Below are 26,500 nucleotides of genomic sequence, written 5' to 3' on the forward strand. Positions count from 1 at the left end.
AAGGAGATGGAGGCGGCGGATATCGGGTTCTTTCCCGGACCAGAAAAGCTGAAGGCTCTTACCTGCAGGAAATCTCGCAGCCCGCAAAGGCGCGTCTGTCTGGAGCGCTTCACTTCGGCGCGGGACGCTCACGGCCGCCTCCTCTGCAGCCCGGCTGGGCTCCGGCCCTGTGTTTTATACCACTATAGGCAATTAATATTGCATCAGCCGTATTTTAAATTTTCAAAACCCACAATATAATGTAATGGCATAAGGGCATTTATTATTAAAGGACACCCGATGGAGAAGGAGGTGGAGGCATCGCTGGGGTTGTTGCGCTTGGTGGGGGCGAGGGACTGAGGTCCAGGGGCTGGGGGCGATCCCTAGGTTTGTTTTTGCCGCAGAGGGAGTGCACCGCGCGGAGGGGAGACCTGCTCTGCTCCGAATTTCTGCCGGGAGTCGATGACCCAGACCTCTTTGAAGACACAGAGGGGAAATGTGCAGACGACTCCCTGACTTGGAACATTAATTTTTAAATCATGAAGGTGTTCCTGTGGCTCACAAATAAAAAGGTTTCTTCCCCCTTTTAGAGGGGGTGAAAGAAAAGGGAATGGCCATCTTTTGAGCACCTACTGTGCGCAGGGCACTAGGCTAGGATCTTGACAGCAGATGTACCATTTAGCACCTCCTTCCTCATAGAGAAGATGAGATAGACCATGAATTGAGTAAGCTCTTGGGTGACAATTTTAAATGAATTTCTGAAATGACCCCGAAGGGGCCCCAACGGACTCTGTCCCAGGAAAGAGCACTTTCCTCCCTCTTTGCTTCTACCCACCCACTTCCTGCCAGGCCACTTGAATCTTTTAAAATAATGTTTCATCTTGAGCACCAAGCGCTACCAAATGCCTCAAATAAACAATCTTATTTAATCTTGACAATAACTTTGTGAGGTAAATATTAACATCTTAATCCTGCAGGCGAGCAGAGCAATCCGAGCCTTAGAGAAGGTAAGAAACTGGCTTCAGGATCATTCAGCCAATGAGTGCAAGTACTAGGCGCTCCTACTCTCATCAGTCAGGCTTCAAAGTTTGCGGTGGATCTGAGTCTAGTTGACCGAACAGAGGCTGATAGATTCACATGCAGGGAAGTGTGGAGGGAAGTGCCTTGTAACCCTGAGGTCCAGAGAAGAATGGCCAGCTCTCCCTAGAGGAGATCTGAGTGACAAGGTGCAGCTGTGTGGAAGAGGGGAGAGATGGCCAGACACTGGCCTGCCAGAAGCGAGAACCCAGCCCTTATGGGTCCTCACTTTTAAATCCTTTCCAAGACTAGTACTCCTTAGCCTCTGAGAAAGAAAAGCACTGTGATTCGGGTTGAAAAATAAAGCATTTATTTTAGGAGTTAATTCAAGGGGTAAATAGAGAAGAAAACTTAATATTTTATTTGTATCTATTTGGAGAACAAAACCAAGGTCACACAGCAACACGCGAATTACATGAAGCAACGAAAGATAAAATGTGGTGGGGCCAGAGGGATGGCGGTGAGAAGGGTCCAGGCCAGCAGTCTGGCTCCTCTTTCCGCTCCAAATCACAAGTGAACCTCCACCAGGAGACATGGTAAGGGGGGATGTAAGGGGGATGGAAAGAAGCAGAGTTAAATAAATAATAGCCAATAACAATGCTAACAACAACAATAATAAAATCGCAATGAGGTTAGATGTGTTGGAAGGACTTGCATATGATTCAGAGAAGTTACAATTACTTTCGAAAAGCCGCCTCTATGCTGCGCTGGAAATCTGGCTGCAGGAGCGAGCTGGGGGCAGAGAGTCCTCAGTCCGACCGGAACACTACCAATCCCACCCCTCCAGCAGGCAGTAATCACCCCCTCAAACACCATCAGATCTTGGAGGATGCGCTAGAGCAGTTGCCGGCTGTTGCTTGCAACCAGCTTTGAGATCCCGGCATTTTCAGTCGCCAAAATTGAGCCCATCTTTTAGGGAGCCCGACTTACCGCAGAGAACAGCTGGGACCTCGCAACTTCACGCACACTTTCCCTGAACCTAGTCCGTGCTACCTTAGAGAACTTACAGCAAACCAAAGGATGAGATGGATAGAATTTAGGAGAGGAAAGGAGTATAAGGCTATCCTTTGGAAACATACAGTATTTTATATACTCTAAATAAATCTCCAGTACATGTTTGTGCCCCAGTTAGACTTTGTATTAGTGTTTATCACTGCCTTCCCATCCCTTCACTTTTGTCTAATCACGCTTAGCAAAGTGGCGCCTTCACCCCGGAGTAGTGTGGTCGGGGCCAGTTCACTGTCCCCTGCATTGGGGCTCCTGCCCTGTGGTTTCGCAGTCCAGCGCGCGAGGGAGATTTTTCAGCACCACGGACAGCGCCTGCCACTCCGGGCCTGCCCTTCAGGATTTTTTTTCTTAGAGCCGTAACTTTTCAGGTGGGAATGGAAAGGAAAGAAGAGAAAGAGAAGTCCGGGAGGCAACCAGGTAGGATAAAGGGGAAAGTCTGTGGCTTCGGGGGAGACAGCCTGACCTGCCAGGAAAAGTCTTGGAGTTCCCCATAACCGTTCCCCCCACACACACACTCTGGGGGGTGGCATACACTCCGTTCTCCCGGCCCTGGCCCCGGCCCCGGACGCCGCGCCCCGCCGCAGTCAGTGGACCGCCGAGTACTTCATTCGTTTCTGTTTCTGTCTCTGGTTGCAAAACCAGACCCTCACCACGTTCTTTTTAAGGTCCAGTTTCTCAGCAATGGCCGCGATCTTCTCGGATGAGGGCCGCGGCTGGATAGCGAAGTAGGCCTCGAGCGAGCGCTTCTCCGGCGCTGCGATGGACGTGCGTTTGCGCTTCCGCTCACTGCCGTTGAAGAGCTCTGGCTTGCTGTTTTTTTCTCGATAGGCGGCCTCGGCTTCCTCCAGCCAGGCCTGGAGCACCGGCTTGAGCGCGATCATGTTGTTGTGGGAGAGAGTGAGAGACTCGAACCTGCAAATGGTGCTCTGGCTGAGCGAGCCTACGCCGGGGATCTTGAGGTTGGCTAGAGCCGCACCCACGTCCGCCTGGGTCACTCCCAGCTTGATGCGCCGTTGCTTGAAGCGCTCGGCGAAGGCCTCGAGCTCTCGCGGGTCCGACTCCACGTCGCTGAGGCACGCGGGCATGGCGGTGTGAGGCGCCACGGCGTGTGGGTGACTCATGCCCATGGCCTGGTGCAGGTGGCCCATGGCGCCCAGGTGATGCGGGTGGATCTGCGCCGGCATCACCGAGTGCTCGGGGGCGCCCAAACCGCTCACGCTCAGCGTGGGAGAGATGTGCTCTAGCAGGTCGCCCTCGAGGCCCTGGTGCACGGCGTGGTGTGGGTGTGAGGTGAGCGCGGCCGGGTGGGATATGGGCACGGTGGACGAAGTGGACGTGCAGGGCACGCTGCTCATGGTATGATAGGTGGCGTCGGGCTTGAACGGATGGTTCTTGCTGTGGGAGACGATATCCACCGCCGCCAGAGCTTCGGCGCGTGCCAGCAGGCTCTCATCAAAGCTTCCAAATATATTACCCTGCAGCTGCAAGCGAGAAGGCGCACAGCACGGTCAGTGGGGAATACTGTCAACTCAGGATTAAAACACATTTTCAAGCAACCGAGATGCCTCTCCTCAAAGCCCAGGTCATAAAAATTAATACGGAGACAGAGGCTTTGCTGGAACAGACGTGTGGATCAGAGAGACATGAATGAGAGAGAGAGCGCGCCGGGAGAGAGCGCGGGGGAGACAAGGAGAGGGGTTCAGACAGCGGCGATTGTTCTGGGCGACATGAAAAAAACATGAAGCTAGTGCCTGTCAAAAAATGTGCCTTAGAGCGGTAATTATGCTCCAGTACGTACCTGCGGGGCTGGGAGACAGACTCGGCGCATGGCCTCGGAACCGGAGTGCAGGCTGGAGAATTTGGGTTCTTGAAGCACCGGATGCATGCCGAAAGGCTGCTTGGCGTTCATGGCCATCATCTTCGCGCGCCTGGCAGGGAGGCAGCGAGGGACATGGATCAGGCTCGTCTCGCTCGCTCGCCGCGCTCCAAGTGAGCGCCGCTCAGCGCCCGCGCTCCCCTCGCCCTCTCGCTCGCTGCCTCCCCTCTCCCCCACCTGCTTCTTCACTCGTCTTACAAGCAGCCTGCCAGGAAGGGCCCGGGCGCGCGCAGGCGTGCTCACGCGCCCGGGACTCGCAGGGGCGGCCCGGGAGGCGAGGCCAGGCAGCAGCTCTAGGCGCGCGTCTGTGCGCCCGCCACAGCCGCCCCCGCCACAGCATTTATACCCCGGTCGGGCCTGGCCTCTCCGGGCCTGCCCCGCCCCGCCTGGCTCCAGGCCGGCAGACCTTCCGGATTGTTTCTTCTTGGTGGACTAGTTTCCCCCAAAGTCTCAAACCTCTCCGTCCTGTCCCAACTCGCACTGCCCAGATCGAAGGGCAGCCACGGCCTGAGTGGGTCCAGGAAGCTGACCCTTCTATACACACACACACACACACACACACACACACACTCCTTGTCGGCCTCGCTGCCGCCAAACTGCCCATTTCCAGGGCGCTCCTGGCCCCACGCCCGAGCCGTCCACCAGAGTCCGGCCCCGCGGCTCAGCGAAGAGGCGCCTCCAAGCGCCCAGACGGGCTCCAGGGAGGGTGAGGGGCTGCCAGAATGAGCCCCAGGTGACCCCAATCGCCCGGCGGGGTGGAAATGGGGGAAATAAATGTCTGCCGGGTCTTGGAGACCAGCGGCTTCCTCCCAACGCTGGCAGTTCTGGTCTTCGCTAGAGAAAGACAACTTGGCCCCCTCTCCCTTTCCCCAACCCGTCAGTGGAAGGAAGCTTAATGAGTTCTGTTTAGAATAGTAACAGTTCAGAACTGCCCACCGGCCTTGGGAGTCAGTCAGTGCACTTCCACTGGGCTGCCAAACCTCACAAGCCCCATTCGCCAGAACAATAGCTACCATTTTTGAGCTCCTAATAGGTGGTAGGCTATTTAGAGACTTAGTTCATGGTATCCGCACACCCTGCGGAGTAGATACTGTTATTCTGCTTTCCAGGTGAGGAAAACGAGGGGGTTAAGTGACTCGCCCGAGACAACAGAGCTAGTTGGGAACAGAGCCCTTGGCTCACTCGTTCCGTTATCCATTCCACGAATATTTACGGATGGCCTACTGTGTGCCGAGCGCCACATCTGACTTCCCAGCTCTTCATCATTTCGCACTTTTCCTCCCGAAGTTTTGGGACCCGAAGTGCCCCAGGGTTAGTATTGCTCCGCCCCCGCCTCGCTCTGATCCCCTCTCCTTCCCCCTGGTGTCCTCTCCTTTGCCCGCGCTAGTAAACATCGTGAATAATGGATAGGGAATCCTGGGACCGCGCCGCAGCGCCGCCCTCCGGGCTTCGGAGCCGAGACCTGCGCGCCCAGCTGAGCCCACCTCACCTCGGACGCCGCCACCGCCGGGGAGCGACCTTCGAGTTTCAGAAGTCTCCCCAGCCGGAGGGCTGGGCCTTGCGCGCCCGCGTATGCGGGCCGGGTCTCTCAGAATGTGAACACGGCGGTTGGGTGTGGAGGGGTCACCTTTGGCCTAAGAGCAAATCCTGCCTAGATCTGGGCTCCGCACCCTCGGATCCTGCCAATCCCTCTTCTCCGCATTACAGCCAGCCCCCTTGCATGGGTCCTGTGCGTCCTGTAACCGTTCTGTAACTTGTAACCGGGGAGGAGGACTGAGCCCAGGGGCCTGAGGCCAAGGGCTGCCCTCCCACTAAACCTCTCTTGAGCCTTGGTTTCCTTGTCTGTAAAACGGCAACTGCACTCCTGTTTGCCTTCTTGGGTTCTGGTGAAGGTGTTTTCAAACTAGAATAGAAAGGAAAGCATTGAGCACCATATCTAGTGCTAGGCAAACCTCACAACCTAATGTTTGGGCACAGCCTTGCCCTCAGATTCAACATGCATCTCTGCCTCTTGCTGACTTAGAGGCCATGAGCCACCTCAAACATTGTTGGACTGAACTTTCATCATATATGAAATAGTTTCCCCTCCACTAACTGTTGCGAGCAGTGCACTGAGATAAGCTTTCAGCATGCTGCTTGGCACAGTGAAATCGTGAAATAAATGTTTGTTGCTCTCTTCTTCTTCCCTCAACACTTAAAGCTAAAGCATTTGGGAGCCGGGGTGGCTTAAATAATCTCCCTGGAGAATGACTGATCTAAAGGTGCAATCTGGTTCCCTGCTGTCCTTCCTTCGTTTAACACCTGCTTTGTGCCAGACTCCACACAGAGGGCTGGGCCACAGATGTGAATCAGACTCCATCCCTGCCCTCACAGAGTCACCAGTCTAAAATCCACTGCAGGAAATTGACTATAAACTTGCACTGCAGTGGAGAAGATGTAGATTCACGCACAAGACACAGAGCAAGTCTGGTGGAATTCTTGAAATACGGAATACACACCAGAACTGTGGGCCTTAAGACAGCTGGCTCTTAGACAGCATTCTAATATTGGGCTTTGTGTGACCCTGGCCAGGCCTCAGTTTACCCACAAGAAGAGGGCTGGACTAGATGGTAGGAACTTCCAGCTCCAGCCAAACAGTACCATTCTGGTTAACTTAAATGAAACACATTTTAAATGAGTCAAGAGCTTCTTTCCTAGGACCTTAACTTCCCAGAAGCTGAATGCAGCATTATTTCATCACTTCACCAACGTTTAGGACCACTCATTCTCATTTTCTGCCCAATGCAGGAAGGCAAATGGAAAGCAGGGAAGGAAAAGAAGGGAGGCTGAGTCCTCTAGGGAGAAGATTTTGGAACTTGCCTGACCCCATGGTGCCCTGAGACCCACAATCACCTAATCATACCCTAATTGTCTAAGAAGCTGAACCCCTAGAAACAGAAGGAAAGGCCTATCCACATCCATCCTTCTCTGCTTTGTCCCCTCAGGGGCTGGGAGACACTTGCCAGGGTCGGTCGAGGTCAGGCAAGGGTCAGAGCCAGAGCAAGAGTAACTGACCTCCTTAGGCCTCCGTGCTGGCCTTCAGTTCACCAGCCTCTGTCCTAGCATCCCCAGGCATTACGACCACAAATCAAAAGCCACTCTTACATCAGGCAACCTGTGTTCTTTGGATTTTTCTCATCCTTCCCTTCAGTGAAGGTCCACTGACAGGTCTATGCAGCCAGCAGTAAGGTGACACCCATCCTTAGGGAGCAGTCTTTCTGAGAAGGCCCTGGAGAGAGAGGAGATGAGGTAAAGACCACAGAGAAAAGAACGAGAAGAACTATGAACACTGTATACTTTATAGGATTTTCAAGCTTCAGTTCTGTCAGGAGCAAGTCCAGTAAAGCAGATCAGTTGGGTATATAACAGGGAAGACTGGGACTGACGTAAAGTGGAGACCAAATGCCCCATCCTCACCCCTGTGGCATTAAATTACAATTGAAAAGCACATGCACTTCCCTCCCCCCTCTCCATGCACACACCCCACATAAAGGCCACACGAAATCTGTCTGAGGGTCCAAGTAGGGACCACATGGGCATTTATGTGAGTGACACTAATGGGGACACTTTCTTCATTCCACGGTCATTTCAGGATACCTACTGATGGCTGGATCTTGTGATACGTTCTGTAGGCATTAGAGCACACTGCTTGGAGAGCTCAGACTCTAGTGGGGACATAAAATTGCCACATGTAACTCTAAATCAGAACACAAAGCACTCTGTCCCTCCGGAAGGACTAGCCCTGTAGGGAAGCTAGGGCAGAGGGGCAGGGGCATTTTCCTATGGGCCAGTGGTTTTCAACTTTAGCATCAGCAGGAATCATGCAGGAATCTGCAGCCTCTTAAAACACAACATCCTAAGATGACAACATGCAGAGATGCTACCCATGGGAGTGAAGTGCCTCTTTTTTTTGGGGGGGGGAGGGGTAGAGGAAGAAAGAGAGAAGGAAAATCCCAAGCAGGTTCCCTGTACTGTCAGTGCAGAGTCCCTCGGTGGGGGGGGGGGGGGGGGGAGGGGGGCGAGGGAGGGGGACAGGAGAATGCAGAGGAGGGGGGAGAGCAGGGCGCGGTTTCGAACCCACAAAACATAGTATCATGACAAAATCAAGTCAGACACTTAGCTGACTGAGCCACCCAGGCGCCCCTGAGGTGCTTCTTAATAGACATTTATGATTTGCCAGCGGGTGACCTGGGACTCTCAACTTGAAAATCTTGATGTGAAAACTTGTTACTTGACATTATTTTTTTCAGACCCTAAAATAATTATTTAAGTTTAAGTTTCACTAAGACTTCAAGAGATAAATTTTTCTTCTTTGAGTCTTTTGTGTCCTCCTCTATTATGTCTTGGTAAGAACACAATGTTTCATTGCCTCAGCTCCTTGAAGGACCCTGGGACTTCTTTGAGGATGGGTCTTATTGTCCCTGTGTCTCCACTGCCTATGTCTACAGGCCAGGTACCACATAGGAGCTTAATATAGCAATGTGCATTGAATGAATGAATGCATGAATAATATCTCCCCTACGATTACAAGAAAAACCAGTTATGGACTGCCAGGCTCTGGGTTATGTGCTTTAGAAAAGAATTATAACTGAATCTCCACATCAAGACTTTGACATTATATTATTATCTCCATTTCCCAGATGAGAAAACTAAGGCACAGCGAGACTGATTTTTTTTCCCCAAGCCACACATTGAAGCATGGTAGGGTGGGCATTAGAGCCCAGGTTTTTCTAACTTCTGAACCTGCTTTTAATGAAGGTCTTGGGCTGGCACCAGAATCTCCACCCCACCCCATCCCCCAAGCCCAGAGGCTGAGACTGGGAGGAAGAGCAGGCTTTACTTCTCTCCCAGAAGGCACGGTGGCCTCTATTCCAGAGGCTCAGAGGCTGGCCCCGCTCCAGGCTTGCTTCCGGCAGAGGCCGCTTCCAGAAGCCAGTGGCTACCAGTTCCCACCTCCATCCCTGGCCAAGCTCCACTTCGGAGAGAAGGGGAGGACAGGGAGGAGGGGTGGAATGGGAGATAGCCCGATAGGACTGCCCGAACTCGAGATGCCATCGCGGGCAGGCAGCTGGCGGGGCTGCCCGGCCAGGTGTTCACAGCCACCCGCCTTCCTCTCCCTTTCTCTCAGCTCCTCTCACAAACTTCTCACATGTACCTGCCGCCTGCACAGCTGCTGTGGCTGCTCGCTTCACATTGTCTGCGCGGGGCTCTGAAGATCTGAGATGCCCAGAGGGACTCAGGAGCCCCAGGCCCAGCACCCCTGAGGGGTCGTCGCCACGCGCCAGCCCTCCCCTGCCCTGGCGTCCCCTGCCGACTGAGTTCTGACACTCCGGCAGTACGGCTGGCAGGTCTCTGACTCCTTATGGCCTCAGTTTCCTCATCTGAAAAATGAGGGGACCAAGCAAGGGATGTCCTAGAGCCCTTGTCCATCATGCATTCTTTCACCGAATACATTTATTGAGCATCTACTCTGTGACCCTCATGATGTTAGCAGATAGGAATTCAGCTACAAACAAGGCAGACCCCACCCTCCCCAGGGCCCCTCCCCCCATGGAGCTGATGCTTCAGCAGCAAGTGAGCATCAAACAAGACAGCCTGGAGTCCGGATAACTGCTGCAGAGAAGATAAACCAGAGAAAATACAGGAATAGAGACTGCCTGGACAGAAAGCAAAAGAGTCACCTTTGAGTGAAGGCTTGAAGCATAAAACGGAAGACAAGAGAAACAGCAAGTGTGAACACCTGATGTGGGAGTAAGAATGGCGTTTTCAGGAACAAGCAGACGTCGAGGGTAGTTGGAGTGTAGTAAGGAGATCGCAAAAGTGGGAAAGGACAGAGTCAAAGGCAGGCACCAGATGTTGCAGGGGAATTGGGTTTTGAACCATGTGGCGGGGGAGGGCACTGGAGCTTTTAAGCAGGGTGGTGATAGGGTTGGAGGTCTACTTCCTGCAGCCGTATAGGAATGGGGTTGCAGTGGTCCAGAATGGATGAGAGAGACCCCACATTTTCTGGGTTTAGTCTACTGCTTCAAGGAAAATCAGTCAGTAGTTTGGATTTGACACGCCATTCCCCAGGAGACTCTTCCTAACAACTTCCTATGTCAGTGCGTGACTTTTTCATACTCTACCCCCCACCACCACTGCCACCAAATAGGTACTGCTGTGTCATCATCTTTGAGCTCAAGACTTTAGAATATCTATGCCATCAGTAGCATGGCCATCTCTCTGCTTGTTCTCAAGAATCTGGACTCAATCATCACGTGGTCCTATTCCTGGCCCACAAAGACTGGTTTTGACTTTCTCTTCCCCAGTTCATAGGCATCCTAGAGTTCAAAGTCATAAAGTCAATCCCCATGTCACTCAGTTGGTTGTTAGCTCTTCTGTGGCCAAAGGATTAGGCCATTTCTCTTACCCAGTCAGCTTGATAGTGAAGAAGCAGCAAGGGGAAAGGTCTGGATTCAAACATGGATACATAGCTAACTTGCTGTGTCACCCCGGACAAGTTACTCATGGGCTTTGGGCCTCTGGTTACTCAAGACTAGATCCACAGGCCCTTTCAATGTGGATAAGTCAAGGTTCTAAGCAGGAATCTTGGAAAGAGGGTAGAGGTCAAATCCATCACCATAAATGGAAACCAAGTTCAAAGCAGAAAACACTGTTGTTTTGTGTAGCCATTACATGCTTGCCAAGCGCTTCTTCTGAGCTGGACACTTGCTAGGTCTAGGGATGCAATGATAAACAAGGTTTATGTGGTCACTGGCTCAAGAAGCTTAGAATCTGGCTGTTGTCTTTTTCTTTCCTTATAATAACTCCCTCAAAGTGAATTATCTTTCCACCTTTTCTTTATAGATGAGGAAACTGAGGTTCAGAAAGGTGAAGTAACTTGTCTGCCAATGTACAGCTCATTGTCTTCCTGAGCTCCTACTCTATCCGCCTGGCTGTGTGCATCATGTCAGTTCATCCTAACATCTACCCTGTCTATGATGTAGGTGCTATTGTTACCTATGTTTTGCCTACAGGACTGCTGAGGCTCAGAGAAGTTGTGTTCCTGGTAGCACCACCAGGAGCAAGTGGCAGGGATAGGATCTGAACTCAGGTCTGCTGAGCTTTCCCACAGACACCAGGCAGCCTCCATCCAGGAAAGGGGGTGAAACTTCCCGCAACTTGTTCCCTCCCCCCCACCCCCCACCCCACACAGCAAAGAGAAGCAGAGCCGCTAACCAACCTCTGTAAATTAAAAGGAAGAAGAAGGGGAAGGAGGAGGAGGAGGAGAAGGAGAAGAAAAGTAGCAAAGAAAAAGAAAAAGGGAAAACAAGCAAAGGCTCTGCTCCCATCAGGGGGGAAATCGGCGTCTTGTCGCCTAGCTCCATGCCCTGATTTATGATAAAAAATTTAGAGGAAATCATTTATATTTTAAAGGATCTAAATAGCTGCATGAAAGTTTTATCTAAAGTGCCACTGTATTTATAGGCAGTTCTTCCAGGCTGGAGGTAATTAATAGATGTATAAATCGCAGGGCTCCGGGCTCCCCTGCCCGCCAGGCTGGATGGCGGCGCGGGCCTGGGCACGTGGGGCGGGCACGGGGAAGTGGGCCGCAGAGAGACTGCTCCAGACCCTCCCCACCCTCACCCCCCACTGTCTGTGAAGCTTCTGCTGGGTCCCGAGCTCATTCATTTTGGACTAGGGTACGCAGCCCTGAAGTCTGCAGACTGCACTTCCCTACTGCCCCACTTCCAGTCCCCTACAAGAGTTGTCAAAGGGAGCTCAAGAGGTGACCCTCTTTCCCTTTTCCGGTCCCAGGTCCCAAGGCCAGCACCAGGGAATTTACTCCAGTGTCCTGGCGGGTTTATAACTCCGGGAAGTCTTGGTCTGTGAAATCCCGGGCTCCCTCCCTCCCTCACCCAGCTCTAGCCAAAGTCCCCTTTCTGTCTGCGGCCCCTGTTCAAGATGCCAGGCGGTTGTTTTGTTTTGGAAAAGGAAGCCAGTTGCAAGAGGCTGACAGCTCTCGGCTTACTTTAATTAAGGCTGTGAAATATTGATGGTTTTGGCACTCTCTGTGGCCGCCACACCTTACAAGCTGGGAGAGAAGCCCAGGGATGAACAAGCTAAGGTAGGCCAGATGGTTTCCCTTCAGAAACGCCATTCAGACCAACAGAGGTGTCACTGCCTGAGATCATCACGGAGCCCTACATAATTGATGGGTCTCCTGAATTCGAAAAAGAAAAAATCCACCAAACTGGAAATAACAGTGATGACTCGTTCAGAGCTGAGGAGAGGGTGTGTCTACCTCCTGGGCTGAGGGTGGACAGGCTGAAGGACAAAGGGCAACCACCTTGGCCCTTTTCTTTCATTGGGTTCCTTCCTGCAGGGCCATATTTCTGTCGGGATGTGGGACAGACAGAACCTTCCCTACCTGAACACCCTCCTTTTTCTTCCTTGGAGGACTGAGAGCAGGCACTCCTCGGTGAGGAGAAATTATCCATCTCCCTTTTTAAAATCCTGTAGTTCCCTGTGCTGTGATAAAGTACCACCAAAAGTGGGTTTAAAAGAAAAGTACACAAGTCACCTATTTACTCTACCATTAAGTTTGAGCTGGATGATAAATGCGTGTCTGTGGTTTTTTGCTGGCCAGTGATTCCAAACGGCTCTACAAGAGAGCTGCCATCTTGAGACATCAAGATGTTTTGACCCAGTAGATTCTTTCATTTATGGGTTTTGAAAGGGGAGTGTATTGGTGTTGATTGTGGTGTGGAGATACCATCTTTCAAGACCCACGTCATCTGTGTGAACAGGGGTAAAACATTATTTTTGACATGAGATGACCTTGTTACTGACATATTTCTTTTTAATGTTTATTTATTTATTTTTGAGAGAAAGAGAACAGGAGAGGGGCAGAGACAGACAGAGAGAGAGAGAGAGAGACAGAGGATCTGAAGCAGGCTGTGAAATGCCAGCACAGAGCCCGACGCGGGGCTCGAACTCACCAACCGTGAGATCATAATCTGAGCCAAAGTCGGACGCTTAACCGACTGATCCACCCAGGCGCCCCAGCCATTGACATATTTTAATACGTCAGTCCAGAAAGGTTTTATAGACAGTTGCCTTCTCTTTACTAAAATTCATCACTTTGTAAACAAAACACTATAAATATATGCTATCCCATTCCATTTCTTCCCATGAATATCCATAATTTATTATCTTTCTCAAACAATTTTTTTAGGATAACAAAAAAGACAATGAAAGCCTGGCTCCATCACTGGGTTCAGCATCCAAGTTCTAGTGGGTTAGAAATATAGAGAAGCTGGAAGCTCTTGTCTCCTGTGTCCCCAGACATTTTACTTTCTGTGAAAATGGCAGTTCATCCATTTCTTTTGCTCTTGCATTCTCTTTCCTGAACAGGGGAGAAATTTTTGCATGCATTTGTAACTGAACCTTTCAGAATTCGAAGGAAATCCGGTCTGGCGGTAAATAGAAGGTTGTGGAAGTGAATGTCATATTCCCAAGGGCTGTAAGCATCACAGTATGGTCGCTGGTACTCTGTTACATTTCACTTCACATTTATAACCTCCTTTTTCTCCAAAGAGCATATTACACATGAAGGGCCAGTTTTGGGGCAGTAGGAAATGACCACATCCTTTGTGAATAAGTGGTAAGCCTTTGATAAATTCTATCATTGTGAGGAGTGGCTGGTCAGAGGATTAGGACAGTCAGGGAAGCTTTCTCTAAGTTGCTAAGACCTGAATGAGGAGAAGGAACCAGTCATATGACAATCTCTGAGAAGAGGTTGTAGGCAAAGGACAAGGACATCCCACATTCCAAACTGGGAAAGGGTTTGCATGTTTATAGACCAGGAAGAAGGATGCTCTGCTGGGGCCAATGAACAAGGGAGAAGAAAGAGAGATGAGTTTGGAGGGGTGAAGGATTAAATAGGACCTTATAAGCCATGGTAAGAAACTCGTGCTTTGTTCCAAGGGCAGTGGAAAGTTTTAAGCAGGAGAGTGATAAGCATTTTGATAGAAGTCTCCTAAGAGGGAACACAGCCCAGGCCAGAGGCAGGCATGTGGAAGGGAGGTCTTCTGGAAAAAAGTGGTAGTCTTGCTGTTCCCTCTGTCTGGAAGGCTCTTCCTGCAGACAGTCACACGGCGCACTTTCACACCACCTTCAAGCATCAGCTCAAATGTCATCTTCTCAGTGAAGCCTTCCCAGATGACTCCATTTCCAATTTCAACTATCTCATCCCTCCTACTTTTATGCCCTTCTCTGCTTTGTCTCCATATCACTCAGTATCTTATACACTTTATAGCTGTATTTGACTTTTTTTATTAGTTTATTGCCTATTTTGCTAATACAGTGTAAGTTTGACAAAGGCAGGGACTTGGCTTTAGTCACTTCTATATTCCTAGTGTCACAAACACTGCCTAGAGCTCAATACATTTGTGTGGAATCAATCAATTAACCTGAGCTGAGTTTTGACAACATCTGGTTTTTTTTATTTTTATACAAAGAATGACACTACCTGTGCCATTGGTGAGGCCTATATTTGGGCCCCTTCCTTCAGGCCCCCATGGCTAAGGGGAGGCTACACAGTTTTTTTGTCATCTTGGATGGTATGCAAGGTGAGCTGCCTATGTGGGCATCCACCTTCCCTCATACTGTGCTGCCCGTCAATCTGCTCATCATGCTAAGCCCATTCCCATCTCAGAACTTTTGTCTTCATGTGCCTCTATCTTATCCCCACATTTCTTCACCTGGCCAGCTCCTCCACGTCTGTCATTCAGTTCACATGTCACCTCATCAAAGACAACTTCCCTGGCCTTCCCAGACCACCCAATCAAAATTATCTCCATATACCTCCTCCCCCCTTGGTCACTCTCTGCCCCATTATTCTGTTTTTGTTTTTCAACCTGGCACTTAGCACGATCTGAAAATTACTTGTCCTTTTCCTTGTTTATGTGCTTATCACCAGTGTGTTTTCACTAGAACATAAGCTCCATGAAAGCAGACAAGGCCAACCTTGTTTTTCACAGAATCCCCAGTGCCTGGCATGCAGGAGGGGCTCCAAACGTGTGTTGAAGGAATGCATAAATGAATACATAAGTCAGACGAGCTAAGGTTGGCCTGGAGCTGCAGAGTGACTGATTGACATTGCCCAGGAAACCCAATTCTCAGTTCCCTCCTCCCCTTCAGACCACATTGCCTTCCCGATGTATGTGGGAAAAGATAGCTGCAAAGATACACAAGCAGAGCTGAAAACTTTTCTAAGCCCAGACTGAAGGGGAAATGCTGAGCTCTTGTGGAGGAAAGAGGAAGCATGTCCCAGCTTTGGGAGGATCATTGCTTCCATTGTTCATTTGAGCCTTTGGGTCAATAAAGCAGATTTCTGACATCATAAAACCAATTAAGACGAAAAAAAAAAAAAACCAAAAACGCACACACAAAACTCGACACTGGCTATGACATGACTGTTCCATTGTACAATCTGATCGAGGAAATGTATCTAGGATTACCCAGACAGTCAATTATTCATGAGCTAAACGTCCAGGCATCAATTACCTGGCTTGATGCTCTTATTCATTAAGAAGATTGAACAGCCCAACTTAACAAAGCAGGAGAAGGTTGCTAAGTAACAGAAGTTACCTGACCAGCCCGCAACATGGCAACTTCCACAATATGAGGCTTTTCATGGCAAGAGAGGCCCAAGGATCACCAGCACCAAAGATCAAGTTGTAAACCCCCATGGGGCTACTTTCAGCCTCGACAAAGGGATGGGGGCTAAGAGGAGATGGGTTTGATTTAGACCTCGGAAGGAATGTACAAGATACAAGCTAAGTTCCCTTTATCAAACGAAGTGGATATTTACCAGGAGAATAAGAATATTTCACAACACATTACTTAACATTTTAGGGGAAAGCCAAAGATGCCTATCTCGCATATAATCGAACAAAAGTAGACTACAAGTATAACAAAAATTCCCCCGGGTGCTACAGATTCTTAGAATATCTCTCCAGGCATCCATCTGAGAGTGAGTCTAAAAAAATCATCCTAAGGATAAAAATATTTATATATAAGATACAAAAGTTTATATAGAGGACACAGAGCTTTACATACTCAACATAATTAACCTTCTTCTTATAAAAAGTTATTCCACTACAGATAAAACTGTAGTTCCCTTGACTACTACTTCTAGTATTTGTCTGTATTACTTTTATAACCAGAAAGAAACACTCACGTATTTTCAGATTTGAACATACAGATCTTGAGGGAAGAAGCCTCCGTTTGGGGCTTCAGTGCATATAGAAGTCTCTGTTTAGGGCTTCAGGGACAAAGAGGTTTCCTAAAACTGGGGTGCGTATCACATCTAATGTATTGTTATGAGAGATAGTGTGGTGTCAGCAAGACAAATTACATAGTTTGCAGGGCCCAGTGCAAAATGAAAATGTGGATCCCCTTGTTCAAAAACGTATTAAGAATTTCAAGGTGGCAACAACACACCATTAAACCAAGCACGGGGCCCTTCTAAGCGTGGATCCCTGTGCCACTGAACCGGTTCCACACCCGTGAAACTGGCCCTGGGTTGCAGAGTTAAAAGCCCAGGCTTCCAAGTGAGACAGACTCCAGCATGAACCCTGACTTCACCTTTACTAGCTGTAAGGTCTTTTTTTTTTTTTTTAAGTTTATTTATTTTGAGAGAGAGACCACAAGTGGGGAAGGGGCAGAGAGAGAGAGAGAGAGAGAGAGAGAATCCCAAGCAGACTCCACACCACCAGTACAGAGCCTGAGGCGGAGCAGGGCTCGAACTCACAAACTGTGAGATCACAACCTGAGCCAAAGTCAGACGCTTAACCAACTGAGCCACCCCGGTGCCCCTACCAGCTACAAGGTCTTGATGAGTCTCCATCCTCTGAGAGATAATAATAGGAGCAAAATGAAGACGACGTGAGACCATGCCTGGTGCATGCTGACCTCCCCGTAGGGAATAATTATCTTTAATGCCGTAGAAATATTAATGACAAGTTAGTGACAATGAGTAGGGCTGCTCCTGGCCCTGGTGGTATGTGTCTGCATGGGCTGACTTTACTCAAGCATGCAAACTCTAAAACAGGGCAAACCCTGACTGACTGACATTCTGTCTGCACTTGGGTATCACCAGCTCGGGTTCGGTGGAATTCTTTTCTTCCCACAGCCATTAGCACCTGAGGAGGGCCTGATTTGGGTTGACGTGAATATTTCATGTGAGGTGAGGCTGTTGCAAGTTTGATAACTGAGGTTCATTCTGAGCCAACATAATCTAGCTCATTCATTCATTCATGAAATACTTTGATGGTCATTTGCTGGCACTGGGGAATCAGTTCCTATTCTGGAAAATACTGCCATAGCCTTTTGTGTGACTGACTTGCTTTCCTCTTTTTAGGCCTCAGCTCAAACATCAGCTCCTCAGACAGGCCTTCCTCCCTACCCTCCCTAAAGAAGACTGCCAGTGACTGTCTTGTCACCCCATTTAGTGCCTTCATAGATCCTGTTGACCTAGTTGTAAACAACAGAGACCCTATCTTGTCTATTCTGTATTTCTAGAACACAGAGAAATCCTGGTTTGTAGTAGGAACACAGTAAATATTTTTCTTTTTTTAAGCTTTGTTTATTTATTCTGAGACAGAGAGAGGCAAAGAAAGAGAGGGAGAGAGAGAGGGATCCTGACAGTGCAGAGCCCGATGTGGGGCTCGATCCCATGAACCGTGAGATCATGACCCGAGCTGAAATCAAGAGTCAGACGCCTAACTGACTGAGTCCCCAGGTGCCCCAGTAAATATTTTTCAATAAATTAACGAATAAAGGAGTAGAGAAATTTGATGGTGCTGTGGAAACACAGAGGAGAAGCCCTGCATTCTGCCTGAAATTGTTGCTGACAGCTTCCCAGAGGAGGTGCCGTTTCAGATGAGTCTTAAGGGATGAAAAGGAGTTTGACAGGCAAACAAAGGTGGGTAGATGTTCTAGACTGACAGAACAGCATGTGCAAAAGCAAGCAGCCCAAGAGAATTCAGGACTGCAAAGGTTTTAGGGGAGAAAAAGTAGGGTGTAGGTCATACAAGGGCAGTAATGAGGCTCAGAAGTTGAGGTGGAAACCAGATCACTAAAAATATCACACAGAATTCTAAGGAAGCTGGGTTTTATACTGGAGGCAGTCAAGCAAACTCCATTTATCTGCCTGCTCAGTGGCTGGCCCCAAGCTAAGTGTAACGGGCACAGCAGTGAATAAGATATACATAGTCCCTGACCTTAGGGAGCTTACCTTCTGGCAGGGAAGACAGACATGACATAAATACGTAGTATTATCATTTCATCATTAAACAAAACTACGAGAAGCACTATGATTAAATATTACAGAGAAGAGCAGGGTGTGATGAGAGTCCATAACAAGGATATCTAACCTCGGTCACGGATTGGAGAAGCCTCTCCTTTTTGACTCTCAAACCAGTCCCGGAAAAATCCATTGCTTGATGTTAAAAGTTAACTTAAACTACATGTACTAATAGAAAAAAAAAAAAAAAACGTCACATACATACTGAGGAATTCAGTAAGTACATTCCCAGAAATAGACATTTGGTTTGATGTCATTTGCATAATATTTCTTAAAAGTTTATTTAGTTTGGGGAGGGAGAGAAAGGGGGGAGGGGGAGGGGAAGGCAGGGGGCAGGGTGGGGACAGAGGATCCAAAGCAGGCCCTGTGCTGACAGCAGCAACCCCAGTGCTCGAACTCATGAACCACAAGATCATGACCTGAGCCAAAGTCAGACACTCAACTGACTGAACCACCCAGGTGACCCTATATAATATTCTGAAGCATGCGAAATATTACCTATCACTACAAACAAACAGCAAGAAGACAGGCCTGGGAATGAGAGACATCAGAAGCAGTGTAATGGCTCCCTTGGGAGTAGGGGTAAAGGTTGGAGTAAAATATGTCGCTGGAGAGGTTGAAATGCATTTTTAATGGTGTATATCTCAGCTCAGTTTATTTTATTCTCTTTTCATATTTTTGAATTATTCCACTTAGAAAAAATAAAGTCAGGGGTGCTTAGTTGGCTCAGTCACTTTTGTCCGATTCTTGATTTTGGCTTAGGTCATGATCTCACAGTCTGGTTCGTGAGATCGAGCTCCAGGTCAGGCTCGGTGCTGACTGTGGAGAGACTGCTTGGGATTCTCTGTCTCTCTCCTTCTCTCTCTGCCCCTTCCCCCTCAAAATAAATAAATCAACTTAAAAAAATAAAGTCAACTGAAATCTATACTATTTTTTATTAGTCATCATTGCCATAAAAAGGATTGTAACATCCATTCTCTAAGACAGTACAGGAAATGGAAGTGCATAAGGCAGTACCAATTCTACCCCATATTGCAAAGTAAATAAACAAAGACCACAAAAGTTTTTATTAGGTCAAAAACCTTCCTCAGTCCTGTAATTTCTTCCCAGAGATTCTGTACATAAAACAAGAAGTAAGTAAAGGAAAGAACTGCCTTTTTTCTTTTTACACCTGTCCTTGTAAAAGCAGCTTTTCTTACAAGCTAAGACTCTTTAGTGACTGGCTGGACTTCTTGCAAATTCAGTTGATCTTTATTTGGGAAAGAGGCAACTAAAATGAAAAGCAATCCAGAGAAGGCAGAAGGATCTGGAACCTCAAATTCTCACCAACGGTGCCAAAGTCCAGGCGCCAGTGGAACAGCATCCTGATCGATGGCTAAGTGCACGGGAATGGCTGGTCACCTGTCCCACCGCAGATGGTTTTCTGTGATACCCTCTGAAAGGACTCCTAGACTTGCATGCATCTCTGGGCTCTGTGACCAAGGTCAAAGTTGGTATAGGGAGGAAGAGTGGGCTTCTTTGTTTCAGAATATTTTTTCATGAGTCCATGGTGGGTCTCTGCTGGCAGTTCTTAAAATAGCCAGTGAGGAGTAACGGGACTGGCAGCCAGTTATTGATCATTCAGCAGAGTGCTAGCAGCTGTCATCAGGCCAGAGTAATAGAGAGACCATGTACCTTCCCTACCCTAGCAGAACACATTTCCCCAAATCCTTATTCACCGACGCAGAACAAAAAGCTCTACCTAATGTGCTACCTCAGCAGCACAGTGTCTGATAATATCCTCTGATAAATGGAGATAGATAGTGTTTGGAAGCTGGACAGTGCTTTCTAGATTGACGGCCCACTGCTAGGAGACACAAAGGCGTGAAGTCATCATCCGAAGTGAAAGTCTATAAAACCATCGGTAGCGGAGGCTCTTTTCTACCCTAGACATGTTTCTATGGACCTATTCAATCGCTAAGTCCATTCATCCATCCATCAAAACGTGGTTCAATGTCTCTCTCTGTCAGGCTCCATTTCAGGTTATGGGATATGAAAATGACCAAGGATCTAGACTGGAGGAGCACGCAATCAATGTTGACCACATACCTGCTCAAAATAGGGCCTGGCAACAGATTTCTAAGGAAAAAATCCTCCCTCCAGCTTTGATATGCCAAGTGAATTAGTTGATGAGATCAGTGGTGAAGGCCACTGTCCAGGAATGGCCAATATGTTTGTTATATTCTCGTGTCATTTATACTTAACTGGTGATGGCTATCTGGAACACCGTGGTAAGAATGGCTCTGAGTCTAAGTTCAGGTGGTGGGAAAGAATACTGTGGTTGATTAGCAATGTATGTTGCAACTGATGAATGGGGGAGTGGCTGCACATATTTGCTTTCTCTGGAGCAGTGGAAAGATAATGGGCTAGAAGCATATACACAGACACCCGGATTTTATTTCTACCAACAACTGTGTAGCTCAGGCAAGTTCGCTGCTTTCTCTCTGTTCCCTTATCTATAGAGCAAGGATGATAATGTATTCTTTGCTCTATTTTCCTCCCAAGTTGTCGAGTAATAAGTGAATGCGATAAAATATGAGAAGGTCTCATCACCGTGTAATTATATTATAGGTTAATATTGTACTGAAAGAATTGGGCTTTAATCTGGGTGGGGTGGGTATAGGGTAGAATCAACCAGTTTGTTTCCCTTCTTTATGAATTTGATTTTGTTTTTCTATGTGCTCCATACTTGGGTAAGGTTGGTTTTTTTTATGTTAAAGAACATTCAAGATAGGAGAAAGGTAACATAAGAATTCCATTAAAATGAGGAAAAGAGTTTTCACAAGAACTCAGGATAGTGGGAGCTCACTGGTTCCCAGTTCAAGATAAGGAGGATGGCTTATGGCCAAAAGTAGCCCTATGGACTTATCACTGTCCCAGCACCTGCAGTCTGATGCCTCACATCATGCTCCTCTATGTGATGTTGGTGATGATAATCATGATGAAAAAGATAGTCATTAAGGATGCTGTGTCAGGCATTCAACCCAAGACTTTGCTAAGGTATCCTCATTTAATCCTTCCAACAATCTCATGAGGTATTCTTATTTTAGAGATGAGATGGATGACCTCTTAAGAGGCTAAGCAACTTCAAGGTCACAGAGCTCACGAAGACCATCTGAAAGCAAAATCTGGGAAGAGTTAAGATGGCAGAGTAGTAGGGGGACCCTAATCTTGCCTTGTCTCCCAGACACAGCTTGATAAATATGAAAGCAAAAACTGTTGATGTCTTACCCACTGCACTCCACTACCACCCATCCCACAAGTCTCTGACTGAGATGATTTGACCAACCAACAAAGAGTAATTCATGCCCCACGCTGGGAGTTGGATTAGAATCCTGAGTTCCTCAACAGCTTGGAGTTCTGGGATTCTAGCCCCGTGAACAGCGGTGGAAAGGACTATTGTTTTAAGTACAAGGGTTATTTTTCAGCAACAGACAGCCTGATAGAGTCAAAGTGAGCATAATTAACCCAGGGATGTTGTAGTTCTACTATTCATTTTTTTTCAGTACTTTAGATTAAGTTCTAGCAAAGCAGCAAAAATTAGAGTTTTCTCCCATTTCACTCCCATCAACTGTTTCTGTTCCCAGAACTCGTAAAATTTCCATTTTCTAATATCACATTTTACAAAGCCCTTGTCCATAATGTAGACCACATCCTTTTAGCATTTACATCCTAGCAGGTAAATAACATTAATTTTAAGAAGTTCCCATCACATGCTTCTTAAGAACTAGCTAAAGTCTATATATAGTGCAAGTACTTGGGCCTGTCTAGACCACCAAAAGGAACTATTCCTCCATAGAACATCGGCTAACGTTTGTTCAGTCAACAGCCTCCTTATACTCACTGGTTTCACAATATCTTGCTGAAACCTCACATCTTACATTGGGTCCATTTTGCCCATGAAATGATTCCAGGAACTTATGGATGGACAGTGTAGCCAGATGGAGCTTGGTTGTTTAGTCCCAAATTCAGTTCAAGCTTATGGGCCAGAAAGTCCCACGCTTAGGCAGAAAATGTACAAAGAGCAATTTATCTGCATTCAGAGTGTAATATTTGGTATCTAATCATAGGGTTGTTTTAAGAGGAAAAAATAAATTAATGTGTCCAAAGCGTTGAATGCCTGAAACATTTACACTCTCATTCATGGTAGCTCTAGCCATTGTTGTGGTGATGGCTGTGGTTATGACACTCATCTTGCCACATCCAAACATAAAGCTCTAGCCTTTTCATGATCACATAGCATTCCATTACGAGGACATTTCATTATTTACTAATTCGTCTGTATTTTCTGAATTTCTTAGAATGATTAAAATGTATCACACAATTAACACAAAATTTTAAAGACTGGTACTTGTCGTCACTTGTTCTTGCCACTAGGTAGATGATCATCAGGTATTGAAAGAGCTCATTAAAGACACACATTTGTGGGTGCCTGAGTGGCTCAGTAAGTTAAGTGTCTGACTCTTGGTTTCAGTTCAAGTCATGATCTCACAGTTCATGATTTTTAGCCCCACATCGGGTTCTGCACTGACAGTGTGGAGCCTGCTTGGGATTCTCTTTCTTTCTGCCCCTCCTGTGTACATTCTCTCCCTCTTTCTCTTTCTCTCTCTGTCTCTCTCAAAATAAATAAATAAACTTTAAAAAAAGACACACATTTGGGTGCCTGGGTGGCTCAGTCAGTTGAGTGTCTGACTCTTGATTTTGGCTCAGGTCATGATTCCAGGGTCATGGGATCCAGCCCCATGTCAGGCTCTGCACTAAGTGTGCAGCCTCCTTAAGTTTCTTTTTCTCTCACTCTCCCTTTGCCTCTCTCCCCCACTCATGCTCTCTGGCTCTCTTTAAAATAAAATTTAAACATTTAAAGACACACTTGTGGGACGGTTAGAAAGTCTCCCCTGGCTGATCTTTAAATAACAGAGAGTTTCCCTGTATTATTACTAATGAAGCATCCCGCAGAGACCTAGCACAAGTAACAAATCTCTAAACTGAGAAAATTACATCTCTTCCGCTTATTCTTTGCAATGTTAAGTCGTATTCAGACTGCAGACTGTTATGTTTGGCTATTAACCAATGTCATTAAGAGCTTGAGTATGAATTTTAGTTCCAACCCTTGTATAAGAGTGATGTCAACAGTCCTTTTACAGTGGAGTGTGCATGTGGGCTGTGTTAAAATCCACACATAGGAAGGATAACTGTGTGCCATCTTGATTTTGGGAGTTGTGGGGCACTGAAGGGAAGTTCCTTATGAAAAGGCAAGCTTTTTAAAATTTTTTTTCAAGTTTATTTATTTTTGAGAGACAGAGTGTGAGTGGGGGAGGGGCAGAGAGAGAAAGGGAGACACAGAATCCAAAGTAGGCTCCAGGCTCTGAGCTGTCAGCACAGAGCCCAACGCAGGGCTCGAACTCACAACCTGTGAGACCATGACCTGAACCAAAGTCAGATGTTTAACTGACTGAGCCACCCAGGCGCCCCTGAAAATACAAACATTTAAAATACCACATAAACTTTTTTAAGGTGTATAAGAATTTCAAACCTATTATAATAGGTCTCTTCTCTCTCTCAATCATTTATACGTAATAGATAGAATGTCTTGCATAGCTGGTTCTGAAATGAAGCAGAAACCTTTATTTTTCCCTGGAGCATTTAAGGCTTTCTCCAAAATCACTGCAATGGGAGCAAGGATGCCTGTGTTTCCCTTCCAACCATGTGAATAAGTTACAGCTTTGCCCTACATTTTCTCCTGTCTTCCCCATACTTACGGTGTGATGTTTGTGTTGTTCTAATGACGTGGTTACCCCGTGGTTACCCCAAGGCTTCTGGAAGGCAGGAGTGTGGGAGAAAGGAGATTTTTCAGGAAGCCTAAGCAACTCTTTGCAAAACAGCGTTTCAGTCCGCTGAAGGGACCACGGGGCCAGGGGAAGTGCTTGTGCACGCCCTTCCCCAGGGATCCCTCCCACTCTTGCGGATGAAAACCTAAGTGTTGTCCACTTCACCTGTGGCATTCTGACTTGCGAACGTGTGAGCGTGTCACGAAGTAGCAGTTATGGGTACTCGCAGTACAACGATGGCCTCCAGTGTGTTCCTTGAAGCAGAGCGGCATGAGAGAGGACTGATGTCTCCAACTTCCGGAAAAGGACTTGTAATATGATAACAACCTCCAAAAAAGGCTTTAAATTCTCAGGTTTGGAACACAGAATGTTTGGATGAAACCCTCTCAGCAGTTACAGAGCTGGTCCCCCAGGCCCCCACTCCTGCTTAGCCCACAGTAGTGGCTGGTGCTGAAAACTGGAGGCACACAGGAGACGGTGAACCTTCCGTCACACTGGCTAACAGTCTCGCGGCTGGGTGTGTTTGCAACGATCCGAGTGGCAGGTGGGTAACAGGGAACATGCTGTCCTAAACAGGGGCCCGTGGGTATACAGAACCGCACAGAGTGAAGACAAGGCACTGCACCAGCTCCCTGGAGAGAATAACTGAAGAGTGTCTGTTGTAGTATTGGACACATAGGAGTTGGAATCCAAGCTTCGCCTCTTCCCAGCTGTGTGACTTGGGGCAAATTAATTAACCACTCTGAGCTTCAGTTTCCATGTTAAAAAGTTCTATTCGCACCTAACTCCCAGGGTTAGGTGTGGGCATTCATTACGATTGGTGCAGACAAAAAAGTGAGTCCTTACACGTGGAGGATCTTCTGTCACTAGTCGTGCTCCCCCAAATCACAGATGATAAAGCCAACAATCGCACTACTAGTAACCAGCATCTACCAAGCATGCACTCTGGACAGGTATCGAACTGAGCGTTTATGGGCACTGCCGACTTTGGTCCCCACGACGGCGGGTGCCAGGTACTATTCGGATCCTTCTGTACCAGTGTGAAAACAAAGTCGTAGATTGTCAAGTAACTACGGTAACAGAGACCAGGAGTGTCACAACGTGGACTTCCACCGTGTCTGAGTGAGTGACTTCAGAGACATAACGTTGTTATAACAGGAAGAAAAAAAAATATGCATAGTTGGTAGGCTCAAATATGGGCTATGCTTAAGCAATGTGTACTTAAAAGTTCACCTTTGCCCTCCCCCTCAAAAACTATTCCTGTACCTAACATTTTCTCCCTTCCATTTCTTCTTTATTAAGCCATAGTGATCACTCCCTAGGGCTACCTCAGAGAGAATGTGTGCATTTTCAAAGGTTGCAGCACTGGTGAGGGCTGCCGGAGAACTTTGCTGGGCTTCCACAATCCCCAAGTTGTAAATGGAAAACACAACTTATCTCTGTAAAAAAATATATATATATTATTGTGTGCTTAGTATAAAAACATTAGATAGTATAAAGAAGCACAAAGAAGGCAATAAAATCTCCAACATTTTAGTATGTTATCCTCCTACTCTTTCTTTCCCCCAGAGCGCTCAGAGGCATTCATACAACTGTTGATTTCTCCCACATTCACCCCAGGTCTCAGTCATCTCATATCACAAAGAATAGCTCCTCTTTCACAATACTTTCCATCTTACATCAGTGGGGACGGGAGGAGGTCCCTGCCCCGGTCGCCCTCACTCGGCAAAGACGACGGACTGAATCTCTACCCCCGGACAGTTGCAAGACCAATGCAGGGAGGAAAGATTAGAGCATATTGGACTGTTCCATGCAGGCTTCTACAGGGAATTGATACATGTCGTTTCTGTGTCCTTTTCATAAACCAAAGCTAGTCAGGTGGCTACACTTAACTCCATGGAGACAAGGGAAGCATGACCAATGATGTGCCCAGACAGAGGGGGACCACAGTACAAGGCATCCACAAAGTCTGAAAACATAAGAGAATACATAGTGAATAGTTTGTTGATATGATAATTCATGAAGGAATTATATTTTGTCTCCAGACTTTTGGATACTCTGTATTTGGTCAACAGCACTGATGACTCCCACAGTGCTATGCAGAAAATGTCTTTCTCATCTCTGGGGATCCTGAGAACTTATACTGGGGATCTGACCCCTATTTGTGGAAACCAATGTTTGCTGAAGGATGAGTTGCTCCCAGGGAGAAGGAAGATCTTGCAGGGAAAGCGAACTTCTTGGGCGATGTGTGTGGTAGGGGGGAGTCACTGAAAGACTCAAGGGGAGAATAGCTCGCGATGG

General features: G+C 47.6%; 1 protein-coding gene across 1 annotated transcript; it reads right to left on the reverse strand.

Annotated features, from left to right (window-relative positions):
• Positions 1-1,343: 1,343 nt before the first annotated feature.
• POU4F3 (POU class 4 homeobox 3) lies at positions 1,344-4,103 on the reverse strand. The gene is made up of 2 exons (XM_058732743.1): positions 3,863-4,103; positions 1,344-3,545 (listed from the first exon to the last, which is right to left on the reverse strand). The coding sequence occupies exons 1-2, from the start codon at positions 3,980-3,982 to the stop codon at positions 2,649-2,651; spliced, it is 1,017 nt and encodes a 338-aa protein (XP_058588726.1). The 5' UTR covers positions 3,983-4,103; the 3' UTR covers positions 1,344-2,648.
• Positions 4,104-26,500: the final 22,397 nt, after the last annotated feature.

Source organism: Neofelis nebulosa, chromosome 1, assembly GCF_028018385.1.
Source record: "Neofelis nebulosa isolate mNeoNeb1 chromosome 1, mNeoNeb1.pri, whole genome shotgun sequence".
Classification (NCBI taxonomy): domain Eukaryota; kingdom Metazoa; phylum Chordata; class Mammalia; order Carnivora; family Felidae; genus Neofelis; species Neofelis nebulosa.

Bases quoted from the DNA above. Each gene is read 5' to 3' on its own strand.
- POU4F3 (XM_058732743.1), bottom strand. From the start codon at position 3,982: ATGATGGCCATGAACGCCAAGCAGCCTTTCGGCATGCATCCGGTGCTT. The intron at 3,546-3,862 runs GTACGTACTGGA...TCTCGCTTGCAG, and splicing joins TCTGTCTCCCAGCCCCGCAG to CTGCAGGGTAATATATTTGG.